General features: G+C 49.9%; 8 protein-coding genes across 8 annotated transcripts; 5 read left to right on the forward strand and 3 right to left on the reverse strand.

Moving 5' to 3' along the window:
* Positions 1 to 1,972: 1,972 nt before the first annotated feature.
* On the reverse strand, positions 1,973 to 2,887 carry Asppvi_004413 (uncharacterized protein; the record flags this gene model as incomplete). The annotated part of the gene is made up of 3 exons (XM_043300366.1): positions 1,973 to 2,250; positions 2,316 to 2,653; positions 2,703 to 2,887. The coding sequence occupies 3 exons, from the start codon at positions 2,885 to 2,887 to the stop codon at positions 1,973 to 1,975; spliced, it is 801 nt and encodes a 266-aa protein (XP_043156301.1).
* A 5,085-nt stretch (positions 2,888 to 7,972) lies between these two features.
* On the forward strand, positions 7,973 to 9,392 carry Asppvi_004414 (uncharacterized protein; the record flags this gene model as incomplete). The annotated part of the gene is made up of 4 exons (XM_043300367.1): positions 7,973 to 8,173; positions 8,228 to 8,532; positions 8,586 to 8,910; positions 8,964 to 9,392. The coding sequence occupies 4 exons, from the start codon at positions 7,973 to 7,975 to the stop codon at positions 9,390 to 9,392; spliced, it is 1,260 nt and encodes a 419-aa protein (XP_043156302.1).
* Positions 9,393 to 10,509: 1,117 nt separating this feature from the next.
* On the forward strand, positions 10,510 to 12,169 carry gatA (4-aminobutyrate transaminase gatA; the record flags this gene model as incomplete). Its single annotated transcript, XM_043300368.1, has 4 exons — positions 10,510 to 10,763; positions 10,818 to 10,853; positions 10,910 to 12,072; positions 12,123 to 12,169. 4 exons carry the CDS (start codon positions 10,510 to 10,512, stop codon positions 12,167 to 12,169), a joined length of 1,500 nt encoding a protein of 499 aa, XP_043156303.1.
* A 426-nt stretch (positions 12,170 to 12,595) lies between these two features.
* Positions 12,596 to 13,126, reverse strand: spt4 (transcription elongation factor SPT4; the record flags this gene model as incomplete). Its single annotated transcript, XM_043300369.1, has 4 exons — positions 12,596 to 12,629; positions 12,683 to 12,735; positions 12,785 to 12,982; positions 13,043 to 13,126. 4 exons carry the CDS (start codon positions 13,124 to 13,126, stop codon positions 12,596 to 12,598), a joined length of 369 nt encoding a protein of 122 aa, XP_043156304.1.
* A 444-nt stretch (positions 13,127 to 13,570) lies between these two features.
* On the forward strand, positions 13,571 to 15,264 carry ppt1 (protein serine/threonine phosphatase PPT1; the record flags this gene model as incomplete). Its single annotated transcript, XM_043300370.1, has 5 exons — positions 13,571 to 13,723; positions 13,804 to 13,884; positions 13,949 to 14,384; positions 14,441 to 15,171; positions 15,229 to 15,264. 5 exons carry the CDS (start codon positions 13,571 to 13,573, stop codon positions 15,262 to 15,264), a joined length of 1,437 nt encoding a protein of 478 aa, XP_043156305.1.
* A 511-nt stretch (positions 15,265 to 15,775) lies between these two features.
* Asppvi_004418 (damage-control phosphatase ARMT1 family protein) lies at positions 15,776 to 17,513 on the forward strand (the record flags this gene model as incomplete). Its single annotated transcript, XM_043300371.1, has 6 exons — positions 15,776 to 15,797; positions 15,865 to 15,935; positions 15,999 to 16,129; positions 16,197 to 16,309; positions 16,362 to 17,221; positions 17,283 to 17,513. The coding sequence occupies 6 exons, from the start codon at positions 15,776 to 15,778 to the stop codon at positions 17,511 to 17,513; spliced, it is 1,428 nt and encodes a 475-aa protein (XP_043156306.1).
* Positions 17,514 to 17,964: 451 nt separating this feature from the next.
* On the reverse strand, positions 17,965 to 19,907 carry Asppvi_004419 (putative MFS sugar transporter; the record flags this gene model as incomplete). The annotated part of the gene is made up of 7 exons (XM_043300372.1): positions 17,965 to 18,303; positions 18,359 to 18,851; positions 18,899 to 18,940; positions 18,995 to 19,188; positions 19,240 to 19,515; positions 19,569 to 19,768; positions 19,823 to 19,907. 7 exons carry the CDS (start codon positions 19,905 to 19,907, stop codon positions 17,965 to 17,967), a joined length of 1,629 nt encoding a protein of 542 aa, XP_043156307.1.
* Positions 19,908 to 20,412: 505 nt separating this feature from the next.
* Asppvi_004420 (uncharacterized protein) lies at positions 20,413 to 22,063 on the forward strand (the record flags this gene model as incomplete). Its single annotated transcript, XM_043300373.1, has 3 exons — positions 20,413 to 20,862; positions 20,916 to 21,315; positions 21,378 to 22,063. 3 exons carry the CDS (start codon positions 20,413 to 20,415, stop codon positions 22,061 to 22,063), a joined length of 1,536 nt encoding a protein of 511 aa, XP_043156308.1.
* Positions 22,064 to 22,078: the final 15 nt, after the last annotated feature.

Raw genomic sequence — 22,078 nt, forward strand, 5'->3', positions numbered from 1 at the left:
TGGTCTAACGCCGTGGAGATTTCTACGGCGAAGATCTCAATGACCTCGACTAATAATAATCTCAACGTTAATGCTATCACTGTGTATCTCCACCCTCCATATCAGGTACAACAGCACACACTACCTTACTTTTTATCATTGTATGAGTATGACTGAGTGCAGAGTCCAGACTCTCCCCTGTTTCAAAGAGTGCCACGCAACGAAAAAACGTCAGCGCGGGAACTGCCGTGGCTCTCAGGCAGCACCGTGGTTCATTGGTCAGGATGCCTGCGGGCAGTCTCGGGTCCAGCCACGCCGGAGTCCAGGCCTTCTTCACATGCACCAGTCAACGGCTCCTCCGGCGAAAGTGTCCATTCTGAAACAAGCCGGACAACTGGCTGCCAAGTGGCTTGGATGTGAGCCATAAATATCTTTTGCTCCGAAAAGGGGCGTCCGCTAGAGACGCCTTCATTTAATTCTTCAAGTTACTTAAGTAACTTAACTCTCTGTGAATATTTCTAAGTATATCATCTAAGATCTGGATAGGACTGTCGACTTGTTTGTATCCCACAGTTAGACCTGTAACTGGCCCTGGACAACGTCCTGGTTAAAGTATTAAGTAGGTAGCAGTAAAGGACTTTTTTGCAATATATTAGAAGGTGCTCGAATCTGTGTAGCATTTGTACCACTTGTTATATAGACAGAAATGACCTAGCTTTCGCGCACTGAGCGCGTTTTGCTTGTGGATTTGTCAAATCCACGCGCGTATCTGATTCGAATCTACTCAATTGTGCTATCGCCAGCCTGCGACGAGCGAGTATACATCGTCTCACTTGAGTTTGTCCTCCCACAGGAAATGCTTCCCGAAGAACATAACCTGGGACTTGCTGGTGGGAAGCTGTTGCCTTTGCTTACTTTATTGAGTGCCGGCTCACTGGGAACGTGCTTATCAGATCTATCCGCTGGCTGCGGACGTGCTGCGACGGCGCCGCGACAAGGCAGGAGCGACGCTGGCTCCTTGCTGCCAAAAAGGGACTGGAAGATAGTCGTTCCTTCCTAATTAGGAGTGTAATGTGTGCCTATTTCTGCAAGAAGGGGAGGCGCGGTGTAATTGGGAACCTTCGATCGCTTCTTCCGTGGTGAATATATTATATACATGCGCCAATTACACATACCATCCACCTTGACAGCAATTTTTAGAACCATGACCCCGATGAAATTGCGATTGATGGCTTGGATCCTATTTTAGGGTACAATGTTACTACTTTCTGATCCAAGACAGATCAATTGACTTTATTAGATATCATTCAGAAGACAAATATGTTAACACTTCAGCCGGTCATCTGATGGCACCGCCGAACTGGGATTAACCACGATTTCGAGCTATGGCGCTAGCAAACGCTCGCAGAAATCAGGCGCTTGTTTGCTTGGTTGAAGAAAGGGATGCTCCGCCAGTTCGCCTGCCGTTTTGCTCGCATCTGGGTGCCAGACAAGCATTCCCTTGGCGAGATCCAGAAACGCTTCCCTCTCCTCTCCCTCAAGGAAGGAAGCTGTGTCGCCTAATTTTCGGTCGGGTATCAGGTCTTCGTAGAGAAAGCGACCTAAGATGTTTCGTGAGTCTCGGTATAATTCACTCGAGATAGGAAAACCCAGTAATACCACTATTGTCAAAGAATGGCCCACAAAAGTACTCCTCCGCGGTCTGGCATACTCTGTCGTCTTCTCGTCTAACAGGTTCAGACCACGAGTACTCTCGCATGTATTGATATCTTTGTATCACCTCCGGGTGGGGTGGACCGAGTAAGGCTATTATTTCGGCAATATGTAGTTTAGCATCGTAGCGACCTTGTTGATCATGGATATGCCGAAATAGCTCTTTGCCTCCGATCATATCCCACAACTGGTCTGGCATTAGTGGATGCAACAACTTTGGAGAACAACGGGACGCGCCAGAACACCAAGGTTCCAAATATCCGCAGGCATTTGCCATCTATTACCCAGTATCACCTCTGGCGCCCGATAGTGGTCCGGCTGAATAGGCCAGACACTCCAGTCGTCGTCTTCCTCGAGTCTGGTTGCCAAGCCAAAGTCGACAAGCTGTGGTATACTTCTCAGGCTTTTGAGTGGGCCCGAAGCGATTACGGGACTGATACATTGGTCGTCCCGTCGAATCAATCTTAAAAGCCGTCGGGTTTTCAAGCTGAGAATCCATGAAATCAACAAGCACGGTCGGATTCTCGAATGAGACCATGATGTTTTCAAGTTTCAGATCTACCTTAGGCAGCCGCCTGGGCTCAGCATCACCGACGGGGAAGCAAGGCCGACGATACACTCACCAGTATGAACTATCCTGCATTCTTTGTGAAGATAATCAAGCCCCGTGAGGAGTGCACGAATGTATGTTTTAATGAGGGGCAGTGGCATCTTTCTATCGTCAAAGCGCCGCTGATACATCGACAATGGCTCCCTCATAGGCGGATACACAAGACACGAATAAGAACCTTCTGGGCCGTTAACTTCAAAAGAGTCTAGTAATGTGCGGATAATTGAGCGACCACGATGTGATGGATCTGCCGTGGAAATGTGCTCTTCAATCTCTCGCTCATGACAAGCGGAACTCGCATTGTTATTGGCGATTTTCAATGCCACAACGCTCTCTGGCTCTTCGATATGCCTGTCTGTTTGTTAGAGACAGAGGGAGCTTCGAATTTAACAAAGGCTACCCATGCAGATCATGCGCGAGCCATACTGTTGAAGACACACCCCAGCCAACCTTGACCAGGGTTTGGTAACGATCGGCGAGTACCTCTCCAGGCCTCGCAGGGTAGAAGTACTTGGAATCGTATACTGGCGAGATCTCTTCATCCACGAGTATGCCGGGCGGTAGAGGTGGCCCGGGAGAAGGCATAGGAAACGGTTTCTTGCGCGAAGCAAGGCGGACAAACGAGGAATGGACGGCCTTATAGAGTGCATTACAGAGTTACTCCCCATAAGGTAACGGGAGAACGTGATATTAATGGTTGCCGATGAAAAAGATCAAGAAGTAGACTCAGTTTCTCCAGTAGAAACGTAACATCGCATTTTACAACTGACCTTTCCAAGGCAATTGCCAAACGGCTGAGGGACAATTGTCCGAAGAAATGCCCATGGACCGGGATGAGTATAGGGTAAGTATACCTAGGGGGTTAAAGGCTGAGCGGATCACCTGACTCGCTCACCCTCCTTAGAGCAGCAACATCTGGACCAGCCAGGAAGCAGGCGCTCGCGGGTTTTTGCACGTCAAATATCCCTAATGAAGATGCTCATGTCCATGTATGTCACTTGAATGTTACATTGGACTTCTGATAATCCGTCGCATTGTCTCGATTGAGTTGAGGTAGATACTAGATGCAGTGTGCCTTTAAGAATTGCCGATCTGTCCGACGACAAGCCGAATGATAGAGCAGAATTGCCATCGATTGAACTTGATTATATTATTATTGGCGATGCCTATTGCAACATCGGGATAAATTCAAGACATTATTCTGCACGCTGACTGCCAATGCATCCTGTTGGCTAATAATCCCAAGAATTTCGGCCTCTCCGGGCCCACTTTGTCTTCCCCTCACGCCCTGCGCATGAGCGTGCCCTCAAATGATCCGAATCAGCTACTGTAAGTATGTACATTGCGGGGTTCTCGGGGTGAAGTCCTCAAACTGAATCAGAGTAGCAGGCACTTGCTTTGTGCAGTGACTCCAGTCAATATCTGCCTTAGACTGAATAATGATTCTCCATCCGGTGTCTTAGAACCCCACAACCTTAGCACACTTTAGCAGCTATGGACCATGGAACCTGGAAGCAGCCTACTCACTCTTGATATGACTTGGTTACGAAGTGAGAATAGTATGCTTAAAGAAACCACTTTGGCTCTTCGCACTCAACTCAATCCAATTTCCCCAACCTAGTGGAAACACCAGAAAAAGCATGCAGGAGAAGGGAACAAATGTGATTTGCCAGTGTCTCGTACTGGTCCATGAAACATTACAGGGGCATCCCTGCTCCTAGGCTGCAGAAGGCTCAAGCCACAATCTGCAGAGTACTTGGTGTCCGACTGTCCGCATGGTACAGGCCTTTATTTTCCAATCCTCAATTAACACTCAACAATCGTCATAGGTCCATCTCATAGTCCTACCTGGTTGATATCAAGGACAAAGAACATGTTCACCTTGGCGCTTCTTTAAGATCATCTGTTAAATCTCAATTGGAATTGATAGATGACTCGATGAGACGCCTGGTTGAACTTTTGTGGTATGCACTAACTCTTACTGAATATTTAGAACTCACATACGCTTTCCTCAACTGGCAGCTGAAATCATTGATGACCCTTCACTGTAACTAGAGTAGTACGTCTATATATTAGCACCTTTTCACAAAACACGACATCGCACAGCCTTTGAGCTCAGAGGCCTGCTTCTCTAAACCCCGGCATTCGAACATAATGCTTCTGGTCCGAGAGAGAACGTGCCTCTAACTCAAAAGCCCGACCACTATCCTAGTAAAGCGGTTATCTGCTTCAGTGTGGTCTTATTACATTTGCCTCGGCTCCTCTGCCATTCCATCCATTTATGCAAGTCAAGGTGTATTTCCTCGCCCTAATCTAACTCCCCGGGTTGAGAACCCGGGGGATGGAAATTGACATACAAGCGCGTGCAATACTTTGATCTCCTTGAGAGAAGTGTTTATACTCATGGAGAGTTTGACCAGTGTGATGGAATTGCCAAAGAAGGAGTTTCGGTTTCAGTCATGACACACGTAACGAAACCGATATATTAGGCTCAGTATGACGGAGAACTACAGATAACCGTCCTGATTCTGAAAGTCACTATCAAGTTGCGATTGGGTTTCTTGGACGGACGACGATTGAAGTCATACTCGTTACTGGTCTATAAAAGTGATGATGGGAAACAATACAGAGAGGCATAGTATCTGAGCGACTAATCTTAGGAAAGGTTCATTGATAGTCTTGAGGCATAGTAGTACGTATGTCCCGAAGGAGTTATGGACTTGGTGTCTCTATTAGGTAACGTATGCATTGGCATTATGAGAGGCTGAAAGTCCATCAGATATTCAGATTATGGGTTAGATTAGATTGAATGTAGATGCAATAATAACGTTGCTATCAACAGGACTAGTTTGCTTCCGGGGAAGGACAAACAGGACTATCGCCAGTTTGGTGGTTATGCTCTATTGCATCAATCTATACCCATTGTCATGACTATCTTTACAATCAGGTAGCAAGCCCAACATGAGAGGTCTGGGGGAATTCGGAGTGGTCCTCACGGTCCCTTGCTCAGTTTGAACATACGTAGCCAAGACCGGAGACTCTCATTGCCCGCACTTTCTAACAGGTTCGTCGGCCTCGTCGGATATTGTATCAAGGAATAAAAGCCACGTTGATCCTCCCGCCGCTGAGCCTTGGCCCAAGATCTGTAAAGTCTGAAAAGCTTCATCAGATGCTAACTAGCTAAGAAGCTTGGGATAACCACAATCTTCTGCGGAGATCCAACGGTTGCTGTCTGGATGATCGGCGCCCAGACTGCAAAAGATCGTCCGCTATTGATATGTGTGGAGCTAACACGCCTGGATCCGATCAGGCATGTCTACATTAGCCATTTAGGGCAAGTCGAGGTCTTATCCGATTCTGAGTATTTGGATCAAATTATGTTTGAGTTGTATATTGCAAAAGTCAAAACCCCATCAGTCATACTCGGAAGGTGTGTTAACGTTTGACCTTAAGGAGAGTGCCTAGAAGGCGACTGCAGTGCATGGCTGAGTGATTTGTACACAGTTGAAGAGTGGGCTCAAAAGAAGGATACTGGGTTGGTGGGTGACAAGCAAAAGAGAGATTCTCATTGCTCTGATCAGGCAGGTGACTTCTGATAGCAAGGTCTGAAGGTTCAAAATTGAGAGTCAGAATTCAAGATGTGGTTGTTTTCCCCGGATAAAAGGATAAAACCTACCCAAATTTAAGTCAGGATAAATGATTTCCGTCCGAGTGCCACGGGTCGCCAAACGATAACGAGTGGTTTGGTAGTTGTCATGACTCGCTGGAAGTTTGAGGCACCAACTTTACGGCTGTTTCATCCATGGTCAAGAGCTCTGTCGGTTTTCTTGGAAGACTGCACTCGTTCAAGTATATGATCCGAATAATAGCTAAGTTTGTCAATCAATAACCGAAGATAGACTATTACCTCTCTAGGTAGTAGACTACTAGCCTCGAGCCTGGAGTATGGAAAAAACCGCAGTCCACATTTTAAGAACCTGTCGGGATTATATTCTTGCTGAAACATCGAATACTGATTGTTCAGACAAGAGTGTCTACAAGATCAATGTGGGGGACTATTGCCCTCAATGATTGCTGTGCCATAGTAGGGACCTCCTCAGACCTTAGGTCACTTCTTGAGTGTACGGACAAGTGCGAAGCATCCGTGTTCGGTACCATATCTATGCCAGGGACTGCAGGAGTCCAGAATCCTAAAGATGGGATTCGCTTAATGTTCGCTTACATCTTGGTGGCGCAAGGTTCAAATGCCGGCATACTGCCGGATTAGGTAGCGAATCAAGGATAAAGCCTACTGTAGACGTTTCAGCATGGCAGGTATATTCCACCACGGAAAAATAACCTTGGTCAGATATTTGAGACTTGGTGAAAAGTGCTGTTAGAACCATAATTTATTTGAGATACACTGATTCTACTACTTTTCGTGTGGAGGCGGGGATGCGGTCTGCGCTAACCCAGAGAAGCGATGGCCCTCGTGGGAAAAGTCGGAACCGAGGCAAAGTGGGCAGACAAGTTCAGCGGTTCAGCCACTCTTACACTTGGGCCACATCCTCTTCCCTCTTAGTCTTTCTGATTATTGAGTCAAAAAGTCTTGATTCATTGCTCCACACAATGCTCCTACCTTTCGATTACTCCAAGTTCCCCACGAATCTCAGATCATCTAGATACCCCCTAGGTATCACCTTTTCGTAGCTGAAACGAGTCAAACGACTTCTGCCGAGTACTGAGTCGTCAATACGACAGTAACCTATCAGACCCCGCTAGTAAGGAGGCTCGTGCAAGTGAGATTGCTTGGACCACGTAAGGCTCGCCATTATTGGCTACCGCAGCTGCAAGGAATGTAGTGCATCTGCAGGGGCCGGAAATTTCACCAATCGTTCTGTCATGGAAATCGTCAAGTTTGGCGAATGATCCCAGCTAATTCATCTTTTGACTTTGGAGTCTCGAGACTGGCCGAGATACAGAATTAGCATTGACTTCGCTGAGAGAGCGACGGCGCAATTTTGTGTCGTCGTCGGCGATTTGTCGCATAGATCTTCGACGGTGGAGTCGAAGGGGAGCGATGGGTCCCTGGATCTGCCTATAACAGCCACGAGCTACTATAGATCCCAGCAAACTTTCGGAGATACTACTACTTTTGCAAGCACATGAGATGAACCATGGTGGCGACGAGGTATTATTGGAGGTCCCCTGGGAATTCCGTGCAGCTGGAGTCGGAGAACTATGGAACGTACATGGGGCCCAATATGGGAAGTGGAATCCCCACCGAAACTTGGCTCTCTGACCATAGTTGATTTAGGTCCAGATCCGGGCTGTTGCGCTCTTGTGTTGGGTATTTGGCTCCGTGAGCAGGATATAACAACTGGCCAGATGTCTCCTGTTGCATTCGTCCTCTAGGGTGCCATTTGATCCTTTGCCACTATCGACCTCGCTCGTCAAGACACTCTTGATTGCTGAGGCTGTCTTCAGAGCCTCTGGTTGTAAAGTCTCTGCTTGCCTCGCTCGCAATTTGGTCCGAACATGGCTTTTGGGTCCTTGACTCTTTCATCGCGTTGATGACAGTCATGCTTGCGTGACTCAGACCATCCGACGAACACCACTGACCTCTTTTCCTCCACGACTGAACCCTGTATATTTCCGCGTCGATCAAAGTCTCTTAACGGCGTCGCCACAATGAGGCTGCCGCCTCCCGAAGTTCTGGCTACATGGCCTATTCCCAACTACGTCGATCCCCCAACTCGCGGGAATGGTGCCCTCATCGTTAATATTGTCTGTTTATCTATTGCGTTCGTCGTTACGCTCCTTCGCCTTTACACTCGTTTGAAGATTACGTATAGTCCCGGTCTTGATGATGTTCTGATTGTGATTGCCCTGGTACGCGATAAGACTCGACGATGACAGATGTTGGACCGTTGCTGATCGTCCCAGGGCTTTGCCATTGCGATGTGTGCCATCACCTCTCTCGCGACTGTACGATACGGCTGGAACCGACATATGTGGGATGTCCCACCGACGTGGCTTACTAGCGTCTCGAAACTCAATCTGGTGTTTCAAATTCTGTTCTCGTTGTCCTCCTCAGTCACCAAACTCTCGCTCCTATGGTTCTGCAAGCGTCTTCTCGGCGCCGGAAGTAAGGGCCTTTACCGAACCTACAACTGGTGTCTTATTGGGGGAATGGCTTTTGTCTCCCTCAGCTGCGCTCTTTTTCTGCTTTTCAGCATCTTCCAGTGCGAGTAAGTTAGCCGATAGTCCCATGCTCTTGCCATGACTTACATCTGCCTCATAGTCCGATTCATGCCTATTGGGATCTGGCGCCCACTTATCCATACCACTGCTTGAATGATGGTGCCATTGTCTTCTCCGCAAGTGTCATCAATATCTTCACCGACTTCCTCGTCACTGTCCTTCCTATGCCGTTGATTTGGAATTTGAAATTGCCTACTCGACAGAGGATTGCCGTAATTTCCATCTTCGGCCTGGGTATTGTGGTCAATGTAGCAGGCTCGGTTCGCACGGTGTACGTCTGGAAGAGCATGGTCGCCTCATACGACACTACATGGCTGGGCTGGCCAGTCCTGCTTGCCGCGTCTGTTGAGATCAACATGGGCCTGGTATGTTCTCTGGATGAAATGCGTATCATTGTTCGCGGCTTACAAATGACCAGATTTGTGCCTCTGCTCCGGCGTTGCGACCTCTTGTTGGTTTCTTTCTACCCCGTCTTCTGCAGACTTCCCGCAACTACGCTTCTGGTACGGGTCGCAAGAGTAACAAGCTGTTCTCGTCAACCGGTCCCTCGAAAGCTTCGCGACTTGAGTCACGTCAGTATGGTATTGAGGGGCTTAGCACTGTAGAACCATTTGAGGTGATGCGCACCGTCGAGATGGAAACATGGACTGAACCGAGGGTTTCCCACCAGTCGGCCACAGGAGACCATGACCTGTCTTCAAGCCGCACCCGAGTGGCAACACCGACTACTCATTTCGACCTGAAGAATGAAAGCACTGTCTACACTTCTCCGGGGAGTCACAAGTCGTCGACGTCGCTCAATCGCGATAAACCTGGGTCACCATTTGGGGACGAACACCTCATTTGAATGCCGCCTCCGTGGGGATTTGATGACCTGATTTTTGGTTTGAAAATAATATCCCTGTACTGTGTTACTCTACACTTTATTACGACGCGGATGAAGAGCTTCCGTCCAACGGTCTATATACCCTCTGGCGAGGCGATTTCTTTGCAATTCATGTATATATTCATTATTTCAATGTACACCATTAATGAGCGTCTTGTGGAATTCAGCCATCATATCCGTCGTGGCTGGACGGCCCTCGTCTGTTCTAATTGGGGCCTCGCACGGCACCTCCCTAATAAGCTAACAGTAGGTAGTATTTAGGTTGAAGGTGAAGAGGTGTTAAGATCTAATGAAGATAATCAAGCTAACTGAGCTGCGTCTTCTGGGGTCAATTGATAGAGCCAAGATCGAGTGCATGTCACTTGATAATTATCAACGTTCTAGATCGTCGGTTTGATACTCCGTAGATCATATCCTTGGCTTGTTAGTGCGAGAAACAGGCGATCCTTGAATCTTGCGGAGGGACTTACTGGCAGTGGGCATTATTGTAGATGGCAACGGGCATCTCTTAAGGTACAGAAGGCCTTCAGCATGGGGAACGGCACATATCATCGGAAGTCCATTCCTTTTTCAAGACACTCATTCCCATTCTCATTATTAATAGGAATCAAGTGACAGAGCAGCTCCATCCTTGCTTCGTATCTCCAATCTGCTGCTCCTTTACGTTTGTGTCGCCGACCGTGAACGGTGGCTGCAAGCTCTGCTATTGGTCCAAAACGCCGACGAGCAATGACGCGCGGGGCGGCATTTCAGAAGCAGCTCCATCTGTGTTGCGGTCTCGCGATAGTCACCGTGTATATAAGGACGCAGACCCCTGGTTTCTGTTAAGTTTGGACTCGCTTTCATTGGAATTACTGCTTGACTTTCTTCTGTCATCTATTCTGAGCTTGTTGGTCGAATTTGGAGCTTCAATTCTGCCTCAATCCATTTCAGGGCCCTTGAAGCTCTTATCGCCGCTCCCCACATCTTTTATCTAGGTTCGGTGCTAGGTGTTCTACTGGTATAAGTACGACCTTTCGCCTGCTGAACATTCTTCATCTTCAAGTTCTTACTCCGGCCTCGTAGAATCAAACCAATAATGGCATTCCTTGCTCGTTCGACTCCCCGGCTCCGCGCCATGTCTCGCTTCCCTGTCGCAGCCCGCGCGCTCACCACCTCCCCGCACCTACGAGCAGCTGCGAAGCCTTACTTCGCCGATGAGCCCAGTGCTCCCAAGGTGGTCACCGCGATTCCGGGACCCAAGAACAAGGCCGCCACTGCTGAGCTGGACAAAGTCTTTGATGTCCGCAGCTTGAACATGCTGACCGATTATAGCAAGTCTATTGGTAATTAGTACGTTGATCAGGTCGGCCGTTGTGGTGCGAGTTGGGCTAACGTTGTTCCTAGCATTGCTGATCTTGACGGAAACGTGTTGCTCGATGTGTAAGTCATCATCGTCCTTTCAGAACCGAACATCCGCTCATGCAAGCAACGTCTAGCTACGCTCAGATTGCCTCCATTCCTGTTGGCTACAACAACCCCCACCTGCGCCAGGTTGCTTCGTCTCCCGAGATGGTTACTGCTTTGATCAACCGTCCAGCTCTGGGCAATTTCCCCTCGGCTGATTGGGCTCATGTCCTAAACACCGGTATCCTCAAGGTTGCCCCCAAGGGTCTTGACCAGGTTTTCACCGCCATGGCCGGCTCGGATGCCAACGAGACTGCCTACAAGGCCGCGTTCATGTACTACCGTCAGCAGCAGCGTGGAGGCCCCCAGGTTGAGTTTACTGCGGAAGAGATCGAGACCACCATGAACAACCAGTCCCCTGGTTCCCCCCAGCTGTCGATCCTTTCCTTCAAGTCCGCATTCCACGGCCGTCTCTTTGGCAGTCTGTCCACCACCCGCAGCAAGGCCATCCACAAGATGGACATTCCCGCCTTTGACTGGCCTCAGGCCCCCTTCCCCTCTCTCAAGTACCCTCTGGAGGAGCATGCACAGGAGAACGCTCAGGAGGAACAGCGCTGCCTGCAGGAGGTTGAGCGCCTCATCAAGGAGTTCCACAACCCCGTTGCTGCCGTGGTCGTCGAGCCCATCCAGTCCGAGGGCGGTGACAACCACGCCTCGCCTGCCTTCTTCCAAGGTCTGCGCGACATCACCAAGCGCAACAACGTGCTCTTCATCGTCGACGAGGTGCAGACCGGTGTCGGTGCCACCGGCAAGTTCTGGGCCCACGATCACTGGAACCTCCAGACCCCTCCCGACATTGTGACCTTCTCTAAGAAGGCCCAGACCGCGGGATATTACTACGGCAACCCCGCTCTGCGCCCCAACAAGCCCTACCGCCAGTTCAACACCTGGATGGGTGACCCGGCCCGTGCCCTCATCTTCCGCGGCATCATCGAGGAAATCGAGCGACTGAGCCTCGTTGAGAACACCGCCGCAACCGGAGACTACCTCTTCGCTGGTCTGGAGCGTCTGGCCAAGCAGTACCCCGAGCATCTGCAAAACCTTCGCGGTAAGGGCCAGGGTACCTTCATCGCCTGGGACACCCCCAAGCGCGACGAGTTCCTCGCCAAGGCCAAGGGCGTTGGTGTCAACATTGGTGGCAGTGGCATGAGCGCTGTTCGCCTGCGTCCCATGCTGATCTTCCAGAAGCATCACGGTAAGCACTCTGCAGTCTGACCTGTCGGATGAAAAACTAACGTGTTACAGCTGATATCCTACTGGAGAGTGTTGAGAAGATCATCAAGCAGCTGTAAGCTTCTAGCTCAACGGGCACTTGGCTTTCTTTCTCTCATCTTTTGATTTGCACTTTTCGGCGTTATGATTGATTTGAAGCGGATATCTTACGGGTTCGAGTTTTTCAGAGTAGCATATGATGAGTTATGTTCTAAAAGTGGTAATGGAATATGATCACTCTCAATGGATATTCTCCGAGCGTAGAGACAGGGTATCGACATTTTAAAAAAGGAGGAGCGCTGTAGAAACATCATTGAGCTGAAAATCATCTGGAGATCTAAGAAAGGAAAAGGAGCAAACTCCAGCGCAAGCCCATTTACTAACCTGATGCCGTATGTATAACACCGAAACTCCAAGCTCATGCTGTGGCGAACAATTCGTCCACTTGTAGACACCCCTATATCCAAGCAAAATGTACTTCCTGCCAAGGACCATCAATCGAATATCTAGGCCTCCTCCTCCAGCGCACTGCCATCCCTCCTACAAGCCGGTCAGTATCACCACTCACGCAGGAACCGAGGAGACAAACGTACGGGATATACTTAACCCCGGAATCCTCCAAGTTCGTAATGACATCGTCTGGCAACTAAACCCTTATAAGCTTCGTCCGATATCACTGGAAAGTGTCCGCTCACCGATCCCGTCACTTTAACAGCATATGTCCCCGCCACGTATCCATCCAACCGCTGCCAGCGGGCAACCCAGCTCGTCGTCGGATCGCGCAGGGTAATCAGGCCCTCGAAGACCTGCGAGGTGCATTCCTGGATGGCGTCGTTGTTGCCGCGGAGGCCGAGAATGTTATCGCAGTTCGGGCAGCCTTCGCGCATGAATTTCTGCGCGTAAAAAAATTGAGATTAGTGGGTGTGGTACGGGGTTAAGGCGAGTGGACGTACACTGTGTAGTTGGACGAGGCAGCAAACCATGCAGGCGCGCAGAGTGCGCTGCTGGCTTGGGGCGATGTAGAAGGATGAGGACATGGCTGGTCTTGCTCTCTCTTCAGACTTTCCTCTGAGGGATGACTGAGATTGACAGACGAGTGAGCAAGAAATGAGGGTTGATCGTGGTATTTTGGAAAAGGCAGTCGAGGGAGAGGATTGTCGAGCGACGGGAAAGGGAAATGCCAAGACCGGACGGAAATGGACCAGACGGACGGAGGACTGGCACGCCGCCGCCAAAGGGAGCGAAAAAGAAGGCAGAAGAAGAACTCAGGAAGTGCTGACAGTTGATCTCTACCTTTTCCTTTCTTTCCTTCTTCTTTGTCCCCTTTCCATACTTATCTATCTCTCTGCGCAAGCCCCGCGTTTGTTGTCTCCGATCCGTCTCCAATCCCTCTTTTGTTCTCCCATCCGTGGAAATCGCCCTCGTGCCCATCTACCCATTCCATCGCACTCTTTCCCTCGGTCGATTACTACACCTCGCAGATGGCTTCATCCGATCTCGAGGCCGCCACTGCACTGAAAGTGCAAGGGAACAAGGCATTTGCCGAGCATGAATGGCCTACCGCTGTCGATTTCTACACGCAGGCGATAGAGAAGTACGATCGGGAACCGTCGTTCTTCAGCAACCGAGCGCAGGTATGTCTGGGGTGGAACCGGTGTCTACACTAGAATGTGACGGAAACGTGAGGGGCAGATGCTGATACAGTGGGACACAGGCATATATCAAACTTGAGGCGTATGGTTTTGCGGTCGCGGATGCCACCAAGGCTCTGGAGCTGGACCCCTCGTATGTCAAGGTTCGTCGAATGTGCATTTCCAAAGAGAAATTGTTGAGAAAATGGTGGTTGACCGTGCTGCTAGGCATACTGGAGACGAGCTCTTGCGAATACCGCCATCCTGAACTACCGCGAAGCCCTCAAAGACTTCAAAACTGTCGTAAAGAAGGAGCCCAACAACCGCGATGCGAAACTGAAGCTGGCAGAGTGTGAGAAGCTCGTGCGGCGGTTAGAGTTTGAGAAGGCGATTGAGGTTGGGGAGCCGCCGTCTGCGTTCGAGGACTTGGACATTGATGCAATTGCCGTCGATTCCTCCTATGATGGCGTTCGTTTGGAGAAGGAGATGACTCAAGAGTTCATCGACGATATGATTGAGAGGTTCAAGAATGGCAAGAAGATCCATCGCAAGTATGCGTTCCAGATCATCAAGGCTGTCAAGGATATCGTCTATGCGGAACCGACGATGGTCGAGATCGGCGTGGATGAGGGTACCAAGTTGACGGTTTGTGGTGACACACACGGTGAGTTTGGCTTTCTGTCCGGTGTCGGGTGACTTGCCCACTAAACATGGAGCTAGGCCAATTCTTTGACCTTCTAAACATCTTCAACATTAACGGCTACCCCTCCGAGAAGCACGCATACCTCTTCAATGGCGACTTTGTCGACCGAGGCTCGTGGTCCACGGAGATTGCCCTGCTCCTCTACGCATACAAGTGGCTGCGCCCCAACCGCATCTTCTTGAACCGGGGCAACCACGAGACAGACGACATGAACAAGGTCTACGGTTTCGAAGGCGAGTGCAAAGCCAAGTACAACGAACGCCTGTTCAAGGTCTTTTCCGAATCCTTCTCCGCGTTGCCCCTGGCCACATTGATTGGCAGCAAGTATCTTGTGCTGCACGGCGGCCTCTTCTCCGACGACCAGGTCACCTTGGACGATATCCGGAAACTGAAGCGGCACAACCAGCGACAGCCCGGACAGCAAGGGCTGATGATGGAGATGCTCTGGACGGACCCTCAGACCGAGCCCGGCCGTGGGCCCAGCAAGAGAGGCGTTGGCCTGCAGTTCGGACCAGACGTAACGAAGCGCTTCTGCGAGAAAAACGGACTGGAAGCTATCATTCGGTCGCACGAGGTCCGCATGGAAGGTTACGAGGTCGAGCACGACGGACGCTGCATCACGGTCTTCTCCGCGCCCAAGTACTGCGACACCACCGAGAACAAGGGTGCATTCATCAACATTGGGCCCGAACTCAAGCTTGACTTCAAGGTCTTTGAAGCAGTGCCTCATCCTGACATCAAGCCAATGGTAAATTCTGTCTCTTTCGTATCTGCTCAAGCTACAAAGCTAACTCTCTCTCGACAGGCTTACGCGCAGAACTCCATCTTGTCGATGATGTGATATGACCTTTACGAACTCAGCACTGGTTGGCGTTTGTTTTGGATAGGAGAAAGATTTCCCTTGTTTGGTCAGAACATAGCGACCTCTAGTTATGCGAATTAGATGCTACATATGGATGTTTTGGGATAACAGACGTGGTGTATCTATTTCTTTTGATCTATGTTTTTGATCCCTTGCATAGCGGAACAATCTTTGTGATCGAGATCGGTACACGATAGCTTTTTGATCTAAAATAACATTGATCCTAGCAGCTTCATCATTAAGCAGTTCTTTTCCTTGACCTCTTCAATGCAGGGGAATGGGAAGACAGGTGCTCACAATTGCTTCCTGAATTGAGTCACCTATGAGGCCGTTCACCGGGCAATTATCCGCCCACTTTTACCCCACGCAGTCCAGCTCTTGCTCCATCGTCATTCAACTCTAGCTATCCGTATATTTCTTTTCTCTTTTAATCTATCAATTCTTCAAACATCTTCCCTACCAAAGCAATTTGTGATTGAAACTTAAAAATATGGAATACGACCCCAAAACCCGTATGTTCCCCATTCTCTGTCAAAGAGGGGCACACCGAACTAACCCCGCTCTGCTTCATCCTCACAGCGCAGTACCTCACCTCCGATCCGTCCAGCTTTGGTTACGTCTCCGCTCGCGAGCGTTGGCCGGTCATCATCGTACGTCTTTTCGCAACTTCGGCACTTCTGTCAATTTACAATGACTGATCAGGGAGTGTATAGACCAGCGCAATCGATGATCTTCACCGCACCGTAGCCGACGTCACCGACGAGGAGAAACGCAAGGAGGGCAAGGCTATCATTGAGGAACTCGCGAAGTTGAAATATGAGATCCAGCATGACAGGAAGCTGACGTATGTGATTCCTCCCTTCATCTTGTACCGAAGAACGGCTAATTGATTGGGCTTCTTTTATAATTAGACCGCTTCCCGACGATGGCGAGCCAGGTATTGCCGAGTATAATAAGGAATTGGAGCAGCGAGGAACGCCCTCATGGCAGAATGCTTCGTGGTTGTTCTCGGAATGCTATCTTTGTACGTTTCACGGTTATATACATGGTATTGTGGACGATGCTGACCAAGACAGACCGGCGCATCAGTACCCTCTTTGCAATGTCCAAGAAGTGGAAGGGCTACGATGTTTTCTCCCGGCAGAAGATGTCTACATTCAAGTCGTCACGTCCCGCTGTACTCGAGCTAGCTGCGCGCTACCATGAGCTCGCGCTTCAGGCACAGAAAGGCAAGGGAGTGGACGGCAAGGCGGCGGAGGAGATCGAGCAAACCGATCGAGTGCTCTTCTCTGAAATGTGCGAGATCTGCCTGTGGGGTAACGCGACAGATCTTTCTCTTTTGACGTCTCTCACATACGAGGATATCCAGAAGCTGCAGGGTTCCAAGGCGCGCAAGGCGGCCGAGGAGAATATCCTCGTCAACGATCTGGACGCCGCCTTTGATGTTCTCGCCAAGGCGCAGAAGGAGAAGAAGGACGGCGAGCGCCGTGTTGATATTGTGCTTGATAACTCTGGCTTTGAACTGTTCGTGGATCTCATCCTGGCCGGCTACCTCCTCTCGGCGGGCCTAGCGACAACCGTGGTACTCCACCCCAAGGTGATCCCGTGGTTCGTGTCGGATGTTACTCCGCGGGACTTTATGGATTTACTGAACGCTTTGGCCGACGCACAAGGCTTCTATACGGCCCCGGACGACACAGGACGCGAGTACGAGCCACTCACCGAGAAGGAACTGGCCGAGGTGAGGTTCCTGTTTGAGCAGTGGAGTGAATTCCACAGCGAGGGAAAACTGGTCATCCGTCCGCACGCTTTCTGGACCGCTGGAGGCTCCTACTGGCGCATGCCGTATGTCGCACCCGATCTGTTTGAGGATTTGAAGCAGAGCGAGCTTGTCCTGTTCAAGGGCGATTTGAACTACCGGAAGTTGACCAACGACGTGAGTTTCCCCTCAAGGTCACGTACTAGTACTTGCTTTCATTGCTAACTCTGTTTGACAGGCTGCCTGGGACCCAACAACCCCGTTTACAACAGCCATCGGCCCTCTCGGCCCCAGCTCCGGTATCCGCATCCTCTCCTTCCGCACCTGTAAAGCAGATGTCGTTGTGGGTCTGAAGCCAGGTGAAGACGAGAAACTCCGTGAGACGCAAGGCGGGAACGACCCTAAGGCCCGTAAATGGGCTTGGGGCGGCAAGTATGCCGTCATCTCTTTCTGTGACGGCAAAGCCTAAATTCACGTCCCTTAAATGAATAGAATAGATATTTAAATAGACGATCATGGTATATATCAAGGTAACCATTACAAATTATCTGTCAGTTGAACCCGGATATCAACTCCGTCCGAGCCTGATTGCTTTTTGGCCATGTTGCTCGCTTCGAGCGTAAGCAACAGTGATATTACCTTCGACAACTTGTATCAACATCCGTGGCACGACTTKTCAGGTTCCTGCCAGAAGCGGATCGTGCCAGCCCGAATATTACCTGCTTTACCCCTGAGTCAACGGTCCAAATCGGGTATTTCTGACCGCTGAACCGCCATATATGTTCATCTCAAGATCTCAGATTGGAATGCACAACCAAATCGTATGTATGGCTCCTGCAGTCCGCGATAGGTACATGAAATGGCAAACCCATACATATTGTCCAAATAGTCGTATATCGGTTGAGCAAGATGGTATATGCCTAAACATCTTCCACATGTTCACCAGTAGTTCGGATCCCAGCCGCCTTCTCCTGAGTATCATCAATCACTGGGCTACTGCGGCCCCTTGCATCGATGTGAGCCAATCTTGTATGCCCCTGCTTCTTTCGCTCCTTGTGAAGTTCTTTCGAAATGTTTACAGCCGTTTTCTCTGGATTGGTGAAGAGATAATCGATCTCTTCCAGTGTCAAATTGGCTGTTTCAGGATAGCAGAAATATACCAATGGCACGAAAGCAAAGTTAGTGCACATAAATATCAAGTAAGCCTTCCACTGCAGCCGGTTGATGATGATAGGTGTGATCATGACGACGAAGAAATTCTGTTTGCAGAAGGTCAGCAACCGACGCTATAAGAGACAAGACTCTCCGACTCACCCAGATCCAGTTCGAAGAAATACCCACGGCGGTTCCTTTCGCTCTGGCATGCAGAGGCAGGATCTCAGGCACATAGACCCAAGGGATGCAGTTGACAGATGCGCCGAAGATAAGCATGTAGAGGAAGAAAAACGCAACGGAGGCTGAGGAGGTCGCATGCTCGTTTGCCTTTCCCTTGAAGCTCAGGAGAATGGATACCATCATCATGCAGAGCCCCAAGCCAAACGATCCCCACATCATCGGGGCCCTTCGACCGACACGGTCCACGAAGAAGGTAGGGAAGAAGCTACCGATGACGAACATTATCTGAACGCAGCCTCCGATAATTAGCGAGAGGTTCTTGCTGAGGCCAACGTTACTGTTGAGAACTGTGGGTATGAAGTAGCTACGATCCTTGTTAGTGATGGTTCGACAGAGATTCGCAAGCACCTCATACACTACAAGATTGATGCCGCCGACTTGATTCATAAACTGCATACCATATGCTAAAAGACTATACCACGAATTAGCCTAGCACATATAAAATTTGATGATACTTACACCCGATGGCCGGTCGAAACTTCGTCGCGCTTGAATATATTTCTAATCAATCAGTCACTTGAAAAGCAGTTGGTCGCTTTGATCACTAATTCCTACCTCCACTGATATCCCCCATGTTTTGTCTCAAGTTCGAGAGCTTCAAGAATCTCTTCCTGTTCTGCCACAATCTTGGGATGGTCCTTTGGCAGACCAGTGACATCGCTCAGGATCTGGAGCGCTTCGTCGTTGCGCTCTTCCTTATAACAGTATCGGGGAGACTCCGGCAAGCCAAACACCAGAATAATCACAACCTTGACACAATGTTAGAAGCCACCTCTTGTTCATCGTGGTATGTCACTTACGAAAGCGAAGATCATCTGACACGCAATGGGTAGTCTCCAGGCAATCTGACCACCAACAAAGCTCATTCCGTAGTCAAAGAAATAGCTGATGACAATTCCCACGCCGACGAGCAAGGGCTCACTACATACTAGTTTGCCGCGCTTCGAAGCCTCGCATAGCTCGGCTTGATACATGGGGACGGTGGACGTTTCAATACCTGTGCCAATGCCTGTGACGAATCTCCCTACCATCAGATGTGCAACAGAGAATGCTGATGTTTGCAATGAGGCGCCAATCTGCTCATCTGGTCAGATAATTCTCGCAAGCTCGATTTGCCGCAGAAACCCACAATTATCCATATCATTGCAACCCACATTGCCCGCCGCCTTCCCAGCCATTCCGCGACAACAAAATTGACGATACACCCAGTGAAGCAGCCAAGGTTATATATGGAGACAATGATCCCCATAAGGCTATCGCCTGGACGATGCATAGTATCGAGAAAGTCTTCATTCTCGACGATACCGCTAAATACTCCTTGATCGTAGCCTAAGATAGATTAATGAGGCTCAATAAAGAAGACGCCAAGATGGATCACCGTACCAAAAAGTATGAAGGCCATCCCACAAGCTACCCATATGGCAGCTTGCAGGGTGAACCCTGTCCCAAACATCTTAATCTTGACCATCCTGAATTTCTCTGCTCAATATCCAACGCGCAGGATCCTGCACGTTCCTACAAGGATGTGCATGGATCAGGCGTGGAAATCTCAAGCATAAATATATCGAGTAGAAATAGCGTAGTACGTGAGCGCAACGCAGCCTGCAACAGGCATCTCCAACTTCGAGAAATCCCTCGAATGTATTACCCCGAAAATCCCATCCTAATTTGGCAATTCGAGCCACGGACTTCCCCCGCGAGCACAGAATCCATGCGCTACCCCGCAAAAGCTGGGGCAGCTGGGGCGCCACCTGGGTAATCAATCGAGTTAAGTTGCAACGCAAGATGATACCGAAGCCCTATTTCTCATGCATTGGCAGTGATTGCTTGCAACTCACCCCGCTTCGAGTCAAGGCGGAAAGCCGGATTTGGGGGTAGTGAAACTGCATCCTCATCGTTGTGTGCGCAGCCCGCATTCAGCATCATCAACACAAAACAAGACCTGAGTATCTCATCCAGACTCCTTTGGGAAGATGTTGGCATCTGGACCACCTAAGAAGCGACGGCGAATCGGCAGTTCTGTTGCCGAGGGGGTTGCATCACCTATGCCTGATGCCTCTCCTCCCAAGCTAGTTGACTGGCAGCAATCTCCTACATTCCCCCTCGCAGAGAATTTGTTTCTCTCGCCAGCGAGAATGTTGCAACCAGATGTCTTCTCGCAGGACCCGGGTTATCTCGCTTCGCAGGAGCAACTCCGGGGTATAATATTCTCACTGGCACACTCCGCCGCTCCAACCCGTGGGACAAGTCCTGAGGGCGACGCTTCAGGAGACGTTGACCAGATATCACCTCGGAGATTCTCCGAGTCGCCTCTGCAATTGAATCGAGAGCTGCAGCAATCACAGCCATTGATCCGACCGTGTCTGTCAGATAGGAGACGGGTTGACTATCTCAAAAACTACGCGACACAAGTTGCCCCGTGGGTTAGTTCTTTAGAGTTCTTCCTTTGAGTGGTCACAATCTTCTCTTATATCAGTTGCGTGAACTGACCTCCAAGTTTCAGCTGGACATGTTTGACTCTCAATGCACCTTTCGTCAGGAACTGCCTGCCTTGGCACAGTCCTTTCCGGCCTTGACTTATGCGATCCTCGCAATCTCCGCCCGCCAGATGGAGCGCAAAAACAACACACAAGGCTCATTTGACAGTCTCGAGTTGTATCAGGAAGCGATACGTCTGCTGAGCCCCCGGCTTCAAGAACGGGATCCCAAAATTGTCGCCGCCTGTGTGCTACTGTGCTGCCTTGAGATGATGTCGGCCCGCGCACAGGACTGGCGGCGGCATCTGGAGGGATGCGCAGCTTTGTTTGACGCATTCGATATCAATGGATTTGGTAAAGTCTTGCTTCGAGCCCTTTTCTGGTGCTATGCGAGGATGGGTGAGTCATTGTTGGTCCTACCAGCCACTGATTTGCATGTGAAGATTCTAATCTGGACCCAGATCTTTGCGGTGCGCTGATTTCGGATGGTACACAAGCCACTTTGCTTCATCCATCGAAATGGATTCCTCAGGGTTACTGTGAGGAGGATGCGCGCAGATTATTTCAAGCATTCATGTCTCCCGACATGCACGCAAACTATGCAGTATACCTATGTGCCAAAGTGACGGAGCTCATCTCAGATCGTACCAAGTTTGTGGAGCTTGAGGAGTCGAACGGCTGCACCATGGAGGTTTTCTCTTCACGCTGGCTGCAGCAGTGGAACGACCTGCAAAACTGGTTGTCTGAGCGGCCTAAGGAGTTACTTCCTGCTGAGACAATCAACGACATGCCATTTCCACGCATTCTTTTCGTGCACTTTGCCGCTATCTCCTCCAATCAGTTGTATCATACAGCAGCCATCTTACTGCTAAAGATGATACCCAAGGGCATCAAATTGCCCCGATCTCCTTACGCATCGCTGTTGTGGCACGCGCGTCGGATTTGTGGGATCTCGTTGACGAACCCGCACCAGGGATGTCTCAATAACGCCCTTCAACCCCTGTGGATCGCAGGACGGTTGTTCAGCCATCCCTCGGAACATGAGAAGATAACCAAGCTTATTCGGGATATCGAGGTCGAAACTGGATGGGGAATGTCATGGAGGATTCGCGATCTGGAAACTGCATGGGGTTACAGGTCCAATTGAAGACCCGAATTCGTA

Source organism: Aspergillus pseudoviridinutans (assembly GCF_018340605.1).
Source record: "Aspergillus pseudoviridinutans IFM 55266 DNA, scaffold_3, whole genome shotgun sequence".
NCBI classification, from domain to species: Eukaryota; Fungi; Ascomycota; class Eurotiomycetes; order Eurotiales; family Aspergillaceae; genus Aspergillus; species Aspergillus pseudoviridinutans.